At 43.6% G+C, this 16,234-nt stretch overlaps 1 protein-coding gene across 2 annotated transcripts in view; it reads right to left on the bottom strand.

Annotated features, from left to right (window-relative positions):
- Positions 1 to 2,089: 2,089 nt before the first annotated feature.
- Positions 2,090 to 16,234, bottom strand: part of tle2b (TLE family member 2, transcriptional corepressor b) — a 127,150-nt gene continuing 113,005 nt past the window's right edge. For both annotated transcript variants that reach the window (XM_049588712.1, XM_049588714.1), the window contains exons 14-20: positions 13,740 to 13,816; positions 12,072 to 12,321; positions 11,617 to 11,864; positions 10,885 to 11,032; positions 7,442 to 7,592; positions 6,014 to 6,090; positions 2,090 to 2,982 (exon numbers count right to left, since the gene is read on the bottom strand). In XM_049588712.1, coding sequence (XP_049444669.1) covers positions 2,875 to 2,982; positions 6,014 to 6,090; positions 7,442 to 7,592; positions 10,885 to 11,032; positions 11,617 to 11,864; positions 12,072 to 12,321; positions 13,740 to 13,816 — 1,059 coding nt within the window. In that variant the 3' untranslated portion in view covers positions 2,090 to 2,874. The remainder of the gene's footprint in view (positions 2,983 to 6,013; positions 6,091 to 7,441; positions 7,593 to 10,884; positions 11,033 to 11,616; positions 11,865 to 12,071; positions 12,322 to 13,739; positions 13,817 to 16,234) is intronic.

Here is a 16,234-nt window from a genome sequence, read left to right as displayed (position 1 = left end):
TCTTTTTTTTTTCTTTACATGGGACTGCTGATGTTGTGAGCCCTCTGCCTGTCACCACCACCAAGGATAAAAATACACTGACTTAAAAAAAAAAAAAATTAAAAGAAACAAAAAAATATTTTTCCCGCCTGTGTTTCACTTGATTTTGTGTGTCTCCATTTGTGAGTGCGTCCCTTTCTGTTTGCTCCCCCGAACCCGAAACGCAGTCATAGGCAACCCCAATACATAAACATATCATTACATAAGACAAGCAATCACTATTCATAAAAAATACTGAAATAAATGAGGAATAAAAGAAAAGCTTGAAATGTGCCGGTTTAGTCTACACATTGGTGACGCATGTTCTAAAGAAACAGAGAGCTCTGATATACAGTTTGCCTGCCAGCTTGGAATATGATACAAGGAGGACTGAAGAGCAAGAATCAGGTTTAAAGGAACGGCTCGATATTTTGGGAAAGTTTCAGCTTTTTTGCTTTCTTGCTGAGGCTTAGATGAGAAGATTAATGCCATACTCATGTCTGTACTGTAAATATAAGGCTACAGCAACCAGGGTGTTAACTTGGCGTAGCATTTAAACACAGGAAACAGTTAACCTGGCTCTTTCCAACAATGCAAAATCCAACTACCAGCATGTTATATTCATGGATGTATAAAGAGAACTGGATACAGCTTCAGAAGCAAGTCCCCGTTTATTGCTATGAAAGTTGCTCACTGGCGCATGAAGCCAAATAAGCTCAAATTTGGTGGTATGACTTTACCATACCAGTGTATTAACCTTCAACATCGTGGGGCTCATAGAGCAAGCACACTAAGACTTACAGCGGGGACAAAAGGAATTCATCGGGCGACGTTCATAGACTTTTGAAATGTTATCAGACCATCATCAATGCTCAAAAGAATGTATACACTGATTTACAGAAGTATCTTTGACAATGTAAGTCAATGGGAAAAAGTAGTTTTGGGCCCAGTGCCATTACATGACAAGTTGTAACACAATGTTTGGCAACTATGTTAGATTGGCTTCAAACCTAGGTGTTGATCCTGGAGGCTTGGTTATATCTTATTTCTTCAATCCATACCATAACTGAAGTGGAAAAACGTCCTGTTTTCCAGGTAGGTTATGTGTGTGACTATTTCATTACGAGAAAACCAGCGCACACCCCAGGAAGTTCCTTCTTCGGACAAAGAAACAATCCAGCATATAACCTCTCGTAATTGTCACTGTAACACCTCGGTTTTTATACAGATTAAGCAAATGACACGCAGTGTGTTAATTGGTGAGCTTCAGAGGTGCTGGTAGGTAAATTTTGTCATTCTTGGAAAGAGGCTAGCTGTTCCCCACTGTTTTCAGTCTTTATGCTAAGCTAGGTTAGCAGGCTGCTTTGGCCTACAGACATGAAAATGTTATCAATCTTCTCATTTGACTCTCTTCAGGAAAGTGAATAAGTTTATCTTCCAAAATATTAGACTTTTCCTTCAAGGTGTTTAGCATCTCAATTAATAGCAATCAATAGCTTACCGAACAATGTTTAGCCGGAGTACTTTGAACACTAGCACATCAGCAGGCAGGCAGAGATGGAGATAATGACTCTGATAAACAGTAATTCTCTTCTGGTTTGTAAATGAAAACAGCAACCAGTTGCATAAAATTTAAAAGGATCCGGATTAGTCGCTGCTTAGTTGGCTGCTGATGATACCGTAATCGGGTGGTGTTAATTTGCCCTCTTGTCTGCCTTACAGTGAAGTTGGCATGCTGCTACTTCATCTAGCTGACAGTGCCTTTAATGAGAGTGAGTGCAGCGCCCGGTGTCAGGAGAACAATCCAGAGGAATTAGAGGGAACAGCTCGGCTGATGTTCTGTGTTTGTGTCTCTGGGCCCTGGGAGAATCCCATTGACTCCACTGCTCATTAGACGCTGCCTTTGTCAGACCAAAATAAAATAGATATTAAGCAGAGAGACGGGGAGCGCTGCGATGAATGTTTAATTGGGTGCTCTGTGTGTTGTGTGTGTGTATCTCTTTTCCTACCATTACCTCAAGGGGGTGTATCCGAGAGTGTGTGTATTCTTGTCCGATGACGTGTGCCTTACGTGTGTGTGTGTGTGTGTGTGAGCAGGTCTATGTTTCATGTCAGTGTATGTGGGTATCTGACGCGACCCCCTCTATCTCAGAGCGTCATCGTTCCCCAGCTCCTGACACCTCTCGCTGGGGAGAGCGAGCTGCGGCGTCAGCCTCATTAAGGCTTCCACTGTCTGGCTAATGAATCGATTGTGTGGTATCAGTGCTCCTGGCTGGCGCTCCCACAGTGCCGCTCCGCGCCTCCTCTGGGGGCCTCCCTTCCACTGAGCTCTTAATCAGGAAACAGCCCTAATTACCCTGCCTCCCTCGTCCTCCCTCCTCCTCCTCCTCCTTCTCCTCTTCCTCCCTTTCATTTCTCTTCCTTCCGCACTCTCGCCTTCTCTCCTCCTTCTTGTCTTTCCCTCCCGACTTTATCTTTATGCTCCACCGCCCTTTTCCTTTGTCCTTCTTATCTTGCTGCTTCCCTTTCTGCCTCTCTCTCTCTGCTATCATGCCTCATCCTTGGGCTAAAAGTGGAAGGGGGGAGGGGGGAGACATCTGGGAGCTTCCACTGTAGCTTATATCACAGGAAAAAGGGAGAGAGGGGGTGATGTATTAGGGGTGAGGGTCAGGAGGACTCAGAGGACTGAGACGGAGGTGCTTCTCTTGCTGATGTAATGAGGATCAGAAGCGGTTTGCGGGGCAACTGGTTGACCCCCCCCATCTTCCAAACAAAAAAAAAAAAAAAAGAAAAGAAAAAAGAAAAAAAAAAAGCCCCCAAATCTCCGTCCTGTCTTTTCCCATCTCGTCCCGGCCCTCAGTACACCACCTCGTACACCGTGGCCTTCTTGTCCCCGGAGCCCGTCACTATGTACTTGTCGTCCGGGGAAACGTCACAGCTCAGCACAGACGAGGACTCCTTGGACTGGGAGTGGGTGAGAGACAGATTAAAAAAAAAAAAAAAAAAAAAACAGAGGAGAAAGAGAGATGTGATGATAGATGGATGGAGACAGATGGAGAGAAACAAACACAAAGAGAAAGATGTTAGAAAAGATATGACTCATCAGCTAATACTCAATCATACAAGACATATTTGCATTTCAAAACAGTCGGCAATTATTTCCAAACAGACAACTCCACAGCTCCAGGATGCTGACTCATTCGTCTGCCTCTATGTGTGTCTCTCCCTCTCCCTCTTTTTTCCTCTCTCTGTTTCTCTGGAGAGATGCAGCCTCATTAACTGCAGGTTTAAGCATCACTAGCAGCACAAGTCTGATGGTCTGTATGAACTGGCAAAATGCACAATCCCCCCCCCCTCTTTTCTCTCCTGTGTCTAAAAGCCAGACCTGGGCACCTGGCTTTAGATGATCTAAAGCTCCCTCTAGTCCCCTGCCTCCTCCTCCTCCTCCCACTGCTCCATCATCATTTATCTTCCTTCCTTTCTTCCTAGACTCTCCTCCTCCTCCTCCTCTTCCCTCTCCATCCTCTTAGGCTCCCCTTTTGCTCTGTCCCCCTCTCTCATGTCGACTCCTCCTCCTCTCTAAACTCATCTCCCCTCTCCTCCTCCCCTACCCCACCTGCTACAAGCACAGCAGGGCTGTCAATCATCAAGCCACCGGTGAGAGGCCATTTCATACAGGATCCTTCCTACTATACCAACATAGCAGATGGGGGGAATTGGGGGGAGGCATTCAAGGGGGAAGGATGCAATGACAAGTCAAAAGATGAGTTTGGAAAGGGTAAGAGTCAGAGATGGAGTGGGAAAGAGAGATAAAACAAACAAAAAACAACAACAAAGGAACAAAGAGGAAAACTGTCTGGACAGACTTACGCAGGAATTGACGCCACATCTATGGTGTAGGCTCTGTGTTGACGTAGAGCCTACGCTGTACCCTAAGCCATGACCTGATGTGCACTTCCCCAGAAATGTAACTACACATTGTGGTGACACAGACCTCCTGTCTATTTTTGTAAGCTGAAACCATTTCCCTCACTGGAAACAAAGCTTTTATTTACTTTAATATCACAGATAAGAAACAATAAATTGTGAAGACGACAAAGCCTCCACAAGATAGCATTTTAAGTCCTATGTGTGATTAATCTTTCGAGGATTTATACTTCGGGATTTATCCTGGCTTCATATGAGCAGAGGAAATCTCCTCTCGTCGCTAGGCTAATTTATACAATGTAAAATGCCATAGGCTTGTGCCAATAATGTTAGCATGTTACATTGTTTGGAAAACTTGTCAGTATAAGACAGTGGCTTGTCGGTAAACCTTGTCAGTTGTAACGTAGCTGACTTTTTTAACGTTACCTTTGTTAAATGTTGCTGTCCGTGGCGTCATATGAGAGGAGCAAAAGTCTGCTAGTGTCTAGGCTAATTTATACAATATAAAATGCCATAGGCTTGTGCTAAAAACATTAGCATGTTGTATTTGTGGGGAAAATGTGTCCAGGTAAAGACAAATGCTTTGTCTGTGAATACTACGAATTACAGCGAAGCGTATTTGGGTGGTTGTGTTTTAAAATCTCTTTGTTAAGCCATGTTTAATGTGTGTTTTGAATCAACGAGGTGTAACTGCAGAGTGACGCAGACACACCACCGCACAAGTATAAATGCTCACAACAGCATAAGCCATGGCGTAGTTTCTGCTGCATGAGTATAAATCCCCCTTTACCTCTAAAATTACGATGTTTATGAGTTCTTAGTAGTTAATATCAGACACTGAACGCCTGTCTTGATAAAGTTTGGCATTGTAAACACCACAGGCAACGTCAGTCTGATATGTAAGATCTATGCCAATGATGCATATTTGATAAACTGACAATGAAGCAGCGAGAGGCAGAGAATGAGTGGGACATGCAAGCCCAAGGGTCAGAGAGAATGTGAACAAGAGAGGAAAGAAGAGGTGATGGGTTACTGTCAGAAAAAAGGATTAAAAAAATTGAAGGCAAGATAGAGAGGACAGGGATAAACCGAAAGACAAGGACAGAGGAAAAAAGTGAGGGTAGAGGTACAGATTAGAGGAGAAAGATAAAAATGAGTGAGCACAGAGAGGCAGAAAGGACAACAACAAACAGAGAGACAAGGGGAGGAGGAGTGAGGAAAAATGAGAAGAGCAGGGGGGTTAAATAAAAGCAAGAGACAGAAACTGGAAAGGACAGTGATAAACCAGAGAGGAGGAAGAGGACAGAGGGAGAGAGGAGCTCTGTATAACACGGTGACAGGAGGGAGCTGTTTGGCAGGAGAAACGCTTGGCATTTGGATAACAAAGCAGATAGCCAGAATTCTCCTTTCAGTCCACAGGGAGAGACAGGAGCCGCCAACCCTGCTGCCCACTGTAGCTTACAGAAATATGACAGCCACAGCCACACACACACACACACACACACACACACACACAGAGAAAACGCACGTCTTAAATGTACTTTCATCTCCCCTTGCTAGTTTCATTCACACCCAGATGAACTGGCTCAGCTAAAAATATTGCCTCCCTGCATATTCATGTTTTAACATTTCCTCAAATGGAGCGATTGAACACGATGGAGTTATTACATTTGTTCTGTGTGTGTGTGTGTGTGTGTGTGTGTGTGTGTGTGTGTGTGTTTGGCAGCCTGCACTCTCTGATAAACCTCCGCAAGTCACCATGGATCAACAAACCTGGAATTTTAAAAAATGTTTATCGTTCGCTTTCTCCCTCTGAACCCCCTCATCTTTCTCTCTCTTTTGCCTCTAGGGCTCTGTGTTTGCGTGTGTGTGTGTGTGTGTGTGTGTGTGTGCGTGCGCGCGCATGTGTAAGATACACGGAAAGGAAGCAGCGATAGCTTAAACAACACTATCCACACTGACTAACAGATGACTCTGCAGCCCCAGATACACACGCATATATTTATATATACAAATACGTATATACACAGAGCACAAACATCCTCAGAGCATTGCACCCGTCTCTTACCTGGAAAATACTGGCTCCATATGGTGTCCTCCATGCATTCAACAGATTGTCTTTTCCTGTGCTCACAAACCACTTTCCTGAAATAGCACATACACACATACAGTGCGACAGGTTAAACAAAAGACAAGGGGTGATAAAGGCACAGTATACTGTAAATAACAGAGAGCAAAGAGTGTTTGTCAGTGGCAACAAATATTCCAGAAACATTCAGGAAATAATCCAAGTTTTTATATGTGTGTGTGTGTGTGTGTGTGTGTGTGTATGTGTATGTACTCATACTTGCAACATAGTGAGGACCCAAACATGTTTTAACCAACAGAGTGAGGACACTTTTGGAAACTGAGGACATTTCGGCCAGTCTTTAACTCTTCAAAGGTTTAAGGGGAACACACGTTTAATTCATATTAAAATTGACCCTTCGCTAGGTCCTGCCCCAGGACGCAGACTGGCCAATCATAAAGTAGCATCGGGCCGGCTCAGACCAGGGTCCGACAACAACACAGCTGTGCTCCATTGACTCTAATGCAGTCGTTTCAGATTTCCTTCATTTTCAGGTTGGTTTTATGGATTTGGAGCTAAATGTTGTGCCTGGGGCACGTCGTGTATTAATGATACTCGTTACCTGGAGAGGTTGGAAAAAGATATACATTTCTTCCCTGTTCCAAAACCAAAATCAAACCCTGAAAAGTGTAGGGTTAGCTAGCTAGCTACTGAAGATATAGCCTACTGAATGTATACACATGCTGCTTTTGCTTTTTAATGATTATAACAATGAAAAAAGGCCGACCCTGCTGTACAGGAACCAGTGAAGAGAAGCAGGGAAACTTTGCTGATATTCAACCAGCTGTGTGTCATCACATTGCGCACAGATGAATGATGTTTGGCCTGAGATCCCTGCTCGACCAGCGGCACGAGGGCGAAGCTAAACACTGTTCATCTGCACACACTGTGATGCCACACAGCTGGTTCAATATCAGTGAAGTTTCCCTTTATATTCATTGTCTTGTGTGTTGATCAGCAGTGATGTGGTGGTTCACTTTTACACTGTGATCTGTAGCCTATAGTTTGGCTTTAGCTTCTAACTATCTTTGTCTTTTTAACCTGTTGTTGCTGCTGAGTCAGTTTGACATCCTGGATATATCCTTCAAACACAGACTGTAGACCCCTCTGTCTGCTTCTCTCTGGAATCACTGTTTCATTTTTCCAAAAATATGATAATATTTCTTCAGGGAGTGCAGTTAGTTACAGTGTGGGCTCCATGCTTACTAAAGGTCAATTAGGTTTAGGTTGGGGTTAAAGTAAGGGTAGGGTAAGGCATTTCGTTGTGATCATTAGCGTTAAGCTAAGGGACAAGGGAATGTGCTATGTCAATGAGGGTCCTCACAAAGATAGAAGGACAAGACTTTGTGTGTGTGTTTGTGTACATACCGCAGTAGGCGAACTTTAGGGAGAGAACGCAGCTCTCATGGAGGTGCAGCTGGTACTTGTCAGGTTTGGAGACGTGCAGAACTTCCACGTTACTGCTCTCCATTCCCACAGCCAGCCACTCGCCTGTCGGACAGTAGCCCAGAGAGAAGATCTGGAGATGGAGAGGGAAGAAATGAATCAAAGGAAGGTAGAAAATAAAATGGAGATAAGACGATGGAGGCACAGGAGAGAGGAAGCAAGTGTGCAGAAATGAAAACAAAAATAGGGAATGGGGGAGAAGAATTGAGGAAATGGGGGATGAGGGAGGAAAGAAGATAAGGTTGATGAGAGATAGAGAACAATGGAGGGAAGTGGGGAGGACAGATGAAGGAATTAAGTTGGAATGAGGGAAAGCAAGATATCCAGGAAAAGATAAAGATGATGAGCGAGGATAGAAAAGAGGAAAGACGGTGGAAAGCCAAAAGGAGGAGGGAGGGGAATGACGGAGATAGAGTTAAATAAAGAGTGAATTAATTTGGGGAAGAAGGAGAGAGACAGTGGTAGACGGAGAGAGACAGCAAGCAAGAGAGAAAGTCATTACACGGTGGATCGAAACTCATCTGACAACGGTGGTCAACTCTATAGCTCTGTTGTGGCAGTGAGGAGTGAATGAGAGAGACTGTGTGTGTGTGTGTGTGTGTGTGTGTGTGTGTGCGAGGGCACCTGTGAAGTAAAATCACGTTGGTGTTTGTTGATGTGTTTTTGATGGTGTGTACTGGTGTAAATACCTGCGAGGGGAGGTCACGGTGTGTGTTTTTGTTTGGATTTATGAGTGTAAGTTAACTTGTGAGGTGTAGATGTGATGTGATGTGTCGTGATGACCCCGTAATGAACTGTACCTGCATGTGCTTCTAAAAAAATGTGCTCATATGTCTTCCATTGTGTTCCTGCTACACAAGGTTGTGCTGCTGTGTGTATGTTTAATCTGTTTGTGTTCCTGCAAACTAAATATTTGTATTTGTGTTTATGCGTATATGATCATGCAGGGCTGGGTGATACATGGATTATTCTCAGTGTATCGCAGCTTGTTCCTTATGGCATGTATAAAATGACTACATTGTGAACATTAAGTATAAATTGTCATGCCATTTACTTTAAGCCATCAGTATGAGACTTGCTTTGGCACTGCGGTTGTCTCGCTTTTTCTACTGCTTTCTTCCTCTCACAGACACAAAAAGAAAAAAAGACTCATATGTCACACACACTCCCGCGCCCAGATCACTCTCTCCTGGGCGATAGTGTGTGATTAGGCACTGCATGTGTCTTTGTATCTGCAGGGCTCCAGAGCATGGCTATTTATTTGCATTTTGTAACCATGGAGCACCAGTGCAACTTGCAAATATTCTGAATATATGAATAAGAGAGCTGTTAGTTTCCCCACACAGTGCATAAATGGCACTGCCATAACGGTTTAATTTCCCACTTACAACTACCAGCTAACCGATGACCAGACGCTTCAAGTTCACAGCGAAAATCAGCACTTCTGGCCCGAAGTGCTTCAGAATAAAAGCACCAATGGTTCTTCTTCTTATCTTATTATAACAACATACTTAACTTTATTATAACCGTAGTTCAGTGTTTTAGTTGTTGACATAGTTTAGAGATGATTTTAAAACATTGAGATATATATCCTGTATTGCAATATAGCCTAGAAATATCGTGATACAATTTATAGGCCATATTGTCCAGACCTATGATCATGTGATGCAGGTGTGTATGAATCTGTTAGTTAATGTCTTGTTGCGGTGTATGAAGTATGTGTGCGTGTACTGGGGGTAGGCGATATGGCCCTAAAATAATACCACAATATTTCAAAGTATATTTGTGATAACTATATTCTTAACGATATGACAAAATAGTAAAAATAATATTTTATTATTTATCTAAGAAAATAGAATTGCAACAAAATAAGTAATATAGTTTAACATGTAAACCTAACCGTTTGCCTTCATATATTCAGTCAAAATTATACAAACCTTAGCGCACTCATTTCTTTGGTTTATAAACAACAGCAGTTACTCAAAATGAGATTCAGATTCTGTGTACAATATTAATAGTTCAACAAAACAAAATCGCATGTACGGAGCCTGGGTTTGGTTGAAGATGGCAGTGCTGTTTGGGCTGAGAAAGCCATGTGTAAGTGAGGAGGAAGTCCAGAAAGAGGAAGGTTATTTAAGTGTGGGAGTGGCCTATTTGAATCCATTTTGTTTGAGGCCATGCGGCAAGGTGAGTGTGTTTGCTGATCCTGTAAGTTTATTTAGCTCCTTTAACTTTAGCTTATATTGTAGTTATGCTATGTAGCGTGTGAAATAGAGTATGGTGAATGTGCTAGGAAAGGTAGTATCAGCCCTGTTTCTACCTGGAGCTCGCATGTACGGAGCCTGGGTTTGGTTGAAGGTGGCAGTGCTGTTTGGGCTGAGAAAGCCATGTGTAAGTAAGGTAAAGGAGGTTATTGGGTTGGTGCGGGGAGGGTAGCAGTGAGACCTGGCATTAGGGGAGTGTCTCTGGGACGCCAGAGATCACTGTCTAGCCTCCTGGAGGTGTCGTGGGACCAACTAGACAAAACACTGCTGAAAGGAGGTTCCCACCCGATGACCCCAAAGACATGCTAGTTATCACTGCTCACTGGTTTGTATAGTTAAGCCTTGCCATATTAGCTTATCATAGGGCTTAGGTTATTCACTGAGTGTTGACTCTTTCTCTAAAGCACAAACTTCTTGTGTTTATTTGAACTACCAATCTACCAAAAAATGTACAGTGGGATCTATCTATCTATATATATATGTATATATATATATCTCATCAGCCCATTTCCTTCCTTCTTTTAGCAAAATCCTAAGTGATTGAGTTGTTTTTTTCCCACCTGGACATTTACGCTCTACCATTTCTCCTCTAATCATCACACTGTAACCTGTGACACTCTGTTATGCTACGATAAGCATCGCACATTCACATTTATGTAGCTTTATGTTGCGCCATGAGCATCACATAGGTTTACATTACCAACGGTTTATGACAAAATCACTTGACGACACCGACTCCTGTGTGCGCATGGCAAGAGAGGAGAGGGAGAGAGGCTGTGCTGCTGCCAGAGGAGCCGCTGACTGACTTCCCTCTGATCGGTAACTCACTAAAAGAGTCTGAGAAGTCTGGGGCTGTTCATAAAACATTCAGTATGCCACAGTTTATTCCACACTACTGAATCTGCTCCTCTTTTAACAACCACATCAGAGTCAGTAATAATTTAGCTTTCAGCCATGCCTGTTGTTGCCGTGGGCAATGACGTCAACATGTCGACAAGTCAAAATATTGCGAGTATCACTATATGAATTTTTTCCTATGATATTAAAAATTATACCAGTATTATTGTGAGTGAGATGATATGGCACACCCCTAGTGTTTACCTGAGAGGTGAAGTCGTGTTGCTGGAGCTGGCGTCCCTCTCGGAGGTCCCAGCACCGGACCGTGTTGTCCAGCCCTCCCGTCCACAGTTTGGTGCCGTCGTTGGAGATGTCGATGCAGCTCGCTCCATCTGTGTGGCCCTGGAACTGCCTGCAGGGAGGAAAAACCCAAGAGCTTTACAGATGAACACAAAGACATGCGTACACACACTCTAAAGCCTCTGCATCCTGTGTGCGTCTTTGCTTCTTTTCTCCTGGAGGTATCAGACCAAATATATTTGAATTCTTTCCTCCCTGGAGCACTGACTGCCCTCACCTGATTCTCCTTTCCTTACCACAGGCTTCCTTCCTCATCTCCTTCAATTCATCTTTCTCCTACCTTGCCAGAATCCAGCTCTTTCATCCCACCCATATCCCCCATGGCTAGTTCATCCCACATCTCCTTACCTGACCATGGGTTAGTTGAGGAAACCTCCCAACTGCAACTATATTTCCTCACTCCCTCTTTCTTCTTCCATATTTTATCTCCTTTTCCTCTTCTCTCCTAAAGAAGCTCCTGAAATGTTTTTACATCCTCCAGCCTTTCTCCCCCTCACCTTCCTCCCCCTTCCCTCTGTGCTCTCTCCTGGCACCGTTCTATTTGTGGAGGTAAAGCACTATTTTTTTATGTTCTGTTTCTCCTTCCTCCGTCCTCTCCCTCACTCCTTCCCTCCCTCCCTCCCTCCCTCCTCTCACCTGACCAGCGTCTGGTTGTGAAGGTCCCAGACGACGATGTTACCATCGCTGCAGCAGGAGAAGCAGACCTTGTTGTCAGGGGAGATGGCCAGAGCGTAGCAGGCGGGAGCGGACGACGTCAGCTCTGCCTTGATGCGAGGAGTGGGCGTGGCCAGATCCCAGATTGACAGCGTGCTGGCCTCCCCGCCAACGATCAAGGTCCGTCCGTCAGGAAGGATTTTACAGGAGCGGATGTAGTTATCCCTGTTCTGATTGAACAAGATTAAAAAACAGTTAGGTCATGTGTGATGTGGATGAAGGAGAAAGGTGTGTGGCTTTATGGGTGAGATGGTAACATGACTGGATGTAACATTAAAGATACTGTCATACTAACGTCTGTTTGCATGGCCTGATATGTGGATGTTTGTCAGTGCAGCCATTTCTATTTTTAACACACTTCCTTCCTCGTGTCTCACCAGACAGTCCAGCTGGGCCATGGGGCTCTTGCTTCCAGGCTGGCTGATGTCCCACACCTTGACGCAGCCCTTGCCTCCGGTGTAGACGTGACGCGTCGAGGTGCTGATGGTGACGGCACACACCACCTCTCCGTGGTTCAGGGTGTGAATCTGACGGGCGTGTCGAGGGATTCCTGGGCCCAGCAGGGCGTCAGGGGGAAAGGGCACCGGCTGCATCTGGCCGTCTGCGCTCACGTGGAACGAGTAGGCGCTGGAGAAAAGGGAACAGAAATGAATCAATACCTCAGAACTGAAGGGCTACAGCTAAAAATAAACAGAGTTTGGACTAGTGGGTACCACAAAGGAGATTGAAGGACTGGAGAAATGGGCCAAAGACGGGACAGAGAAGGTAGAATCAATCATTCAATCAATGAGTGAGAAAGCAGAGGAGCAACAGGTAAAACATACACAATGCACAAACAACCACACACAAGTCAGTGTGCAAGTTGTGAAGTGTGATGACACCATAATGGCCTTGGAACTTCGGTATTATTTGCCCAAATACTGGCAATTACTTGGCCCACTGTAGCTGTAGGTGGGAATGTATAATGGCAGATTGTATTACAGGGCAGAGTCAGTGTGGCATTGCTAATGGCTGATCAATACTGTAGCGCTTGGAAGCCAAGGCTGTTTTATGATTTCAAATTAGCACTGCAAGAATGAATTGCTACTCCGGAACAGATGACAAAAACAACATAATTCGGCAGTCGGCACAGCCAAATGGACTGTGTGTTGGAGGTCTGGAACCTGAACACTTGAAATTTCTCAATATTTATATCTTTGTTTGACAGGTTCAAGGTGCAACGCTGAAAAGAGCTAGGTAAAAAGAAGGTGAGCAGCTGGGAGAAACTACAACTAATTTGGATTCCTATCCTGCTGAAATATTTTGAATTATCACAGGGCAAGTTTCGACCAAAGTATGTGCAGTTGTCTGTGTCTATTTTCTTAGTTCTAAATGATTACCCCGCTGAGCTTTCACATATTTCTTTTTTTAATCAGCACAAAAGAAAATTAACTATCATGCTGTCCTGTGTAACTGAGGAATTTACTACAAGTATCCACCCTTAACACGCACACACTAATGGTATTACAATACGTGTCTATTAAATGTAGATTTCCCAAAACTGAATAGTGACAGTGCAAAAAGTCACATCTGCAAACTGAGTAAGTATTAGATGTATTGAGATTTTATGCCAAAGTGCAGTGGTTCTCAACTGATTCAGCCACATGGTCCAGGGTTTCTTCTTGATCATTGGTTCAAGATCCACACAGTTAAAAACACAGTGTCATGCTTGCATTTGGCCATGTCGTCAAGCTAATGTGCTGTCTCTGTCACGTAGCTGTCCTTTAGTCACTCACTCTACAGCAGGAAGCAGCACTTCAAGATGAAAACTTTGTGCTGGAAATTTACTATACTTAAAAATAAAGTGCGTTTTTTATAAACTTTTGCACACACACACATTTGCAAGTCACTTGCAGTCCGTTCAGAATGGACCCGTAACCCACTTTTGGACCAGGACCCACCAGTTGGAAACCACTGCCATAGTGGATCTCCTTTCATGTTGCATGCATACCAGAGTAGGACTCCATCTGTGAATATGTTCATGTGTTACAGAAATACAAACTCACGGCTTGCCGCCAGAGGAACCAGGCAGAGAAGAAGACAGCCCTGGGGCCCTCAGGTGAGACCGAGAGTCATATGCCACCTGGTGGGGACAAAAGAGCACACCAACAATGAACAGCTTGAAACTTAAAAAATGCAACGGCTGATTACTAATTTTATCTATTGTTTAAACGATAAGGGTACAATAACTTTACTATAAAGCAGAATTAAAGGGATAGTTTAGATCTTTTAAAGTGGCGCTGTATAAGGTACATCTTTATAGTCAGAAGATATTGGTTGGCACGCCCCCAGTTTGGAGAAGCAGGCAGTACAGAAGCTAAGTGATGTGCAGCTGTGGACAGGGGCAGCAGCAAAACGTATTTTAGACACCCAAAGAAAGTGTAAGTGTAAGCTATATCTTACTATATAATAACGAAAACTCTGTCTGTGGGTGTGCCTGTCTGTGTCTCTGTTCCACGTTTTTCTCCTCACTGACTTGGTCGATCCATGTGAAATGTGGCACAGTGGTAGAGGGTCATGGGAGGATGCGAATGAAGCAATATTACATCAACTGGCCAAAGGGGGACACTATAGCAACCGATTGAAATGGCAAACTTTGAATTGGCATATCTCATGCCCCGTATGTCGTAGAGACATGAAACTTTGCACAGAGGTGCCTCTCCTCATCAGGAACAAATTTGCCTCAAGAATTCATAACTTCCTGTTATATAGAATTTCTGCCATTTTGAATTTTTTTGAAAAACACTTAAAATCGATCTCTTCCTAGGAAGTTTGACCGATCTGCATGAAACTTGGTGAACATAATCTAGGGACCGATATCTAAAGTTCCCTCTTGGCAAAAGTTGGAAAACTCACTAAAACTGAGCTTCTATAAGCCAATGAATATTGCGGAGGGCGTGGCTCATCACATAAAGGTGTATAACATCTCAAGGGTTTCACCGATCACCATGCAACTTTGTAGGCATATGACCACACATAATCTGAGAGGACCCCTCCATTATTGACCCCATCAAACAAAATGGGGGCGCTAGAGAGCTAATTTCTTACCTAGGCCTAACCGCCATATCGATTTTTACTAAACTTGGTAGATATGTAGAACAGGACGCCTCAAGGTGACTGGAGAAATGTAACTCTAATTGGCAACTGGGTGGCGCTATAACAACAGAAAAATGCTTAAAAATGGCTAAAAGGCGCCCGATCGCTGTGGCTCCCCCTGTGGCCCAATGTTTGTTTTTTTTCCTAATTTTTGGTATGACTAAGTCATGGTATAATCACAGAAACTGTCAGTGTGTCATTCTGTCAGTCAGTCATTCTGTCTGTCCCACGTTTTTCTACTCACTGACGTGGTCAATCTATGTGAAACTGCACATAGGCATTGAGGATTGGCATAGGTAGAAGGTGACAAAGCTACTAATGGGTATGGACTAGTTGAGAATATTTTCAGGACTCTACCTTGCTGTAGACAGCCCATTGTGATGGGGAAGCTGTTAATGGCTTCAATTTCCCATCTATGCTCTCGTCAAAGATACCAGACTTTGAGAATAACAGTAATTTTAACTCACTGAACACGGAAGCTGCTGGTCTGCTGCCTTGATCAGTTAGTTTCTTGTGTTATTGTCTGACTTTGGTGAATCCAAACTAACCCTTTAAAACACCAACGTCACACAATAAGCGGTACACCAGCAGCTCCTGTGTTAAGCGATGTTAAATTACTGTTTTTCTCAATGGAGTCTGGCTTTGAAGAGAGCAATATAACGACTTCAATTCCCCATCAGATAGAGCAGTGAAAATATTCTAAATGTAGCATACACTTAAAGTGATACTGATTTGTTTTAGGTGGCTAAAATAAGTTTTGCTGCTGCCCCCGTCCACAGCAGAACATTGCTTAGCTTTCGTACTCCAGCTTCGTTTCCCAACAGGAAGTGTGCCAACTAACATCTGCTGTATGTTAAACACTGACTATGGATAAGTACCTCATACAACCCCACTTCAAAAGATCCATACTATCCCGTTTAAACAATGGGGAGACCAGAATGTGCGCACATTAGTGTGCTATATTAATATATGATGTTATGAGCTGCCTTCCCCCAGACTGATGACAGGGTGGTGAACAGGGCACTGCAGTGTACATCCTGCCTTCAGGCTGGGTTGTGTTGAAGTCCTGTGGGAGCTACATATGGAGATTACATACAGCTGACATGCACATCAACAAAAATGTAAATGCATGTCAAAGCTACAAGGCTACAGGAGACGATGTAAAAACCATGATTGGACTGCTTGGATATTTTCATGTACATGTTTCTGATGCTGTATGTGAGCGCTGATAATGAAGACTATATAGAGGACATTGAAGAAAGGCTAAACTTTTTTTTCTGTTGTGCATTTTGTAATCCAGACAAGTCATTTCAATTACAGAACTTCTCTCTTTAACTGTTGCTTTCTATCAAAGAGTGTGTAAACATGATAACTTTATGATGAATGCACAACACTACCTGATAAC

Source organism: Epinephelus fuscoguttatus, linkage group LG10 (genome assembly GCF_011397635.1).
Source record: "Epinephelus fuscoguttatus linkage group LG10, E.fuscoguttatus.final_Chr_v1".
NCBI classification, from domain to species: Eukaryota; Metazoa; Chordata; class Actinopteri; order Perciformes; family Serranidae; genus Epinephelus; species Epinephelus fuscoguttatus.
Note: the sequence above shows the minus strand (reverse complement) of the source record. Positions and strands in the feature narration are given on the sequence as shown.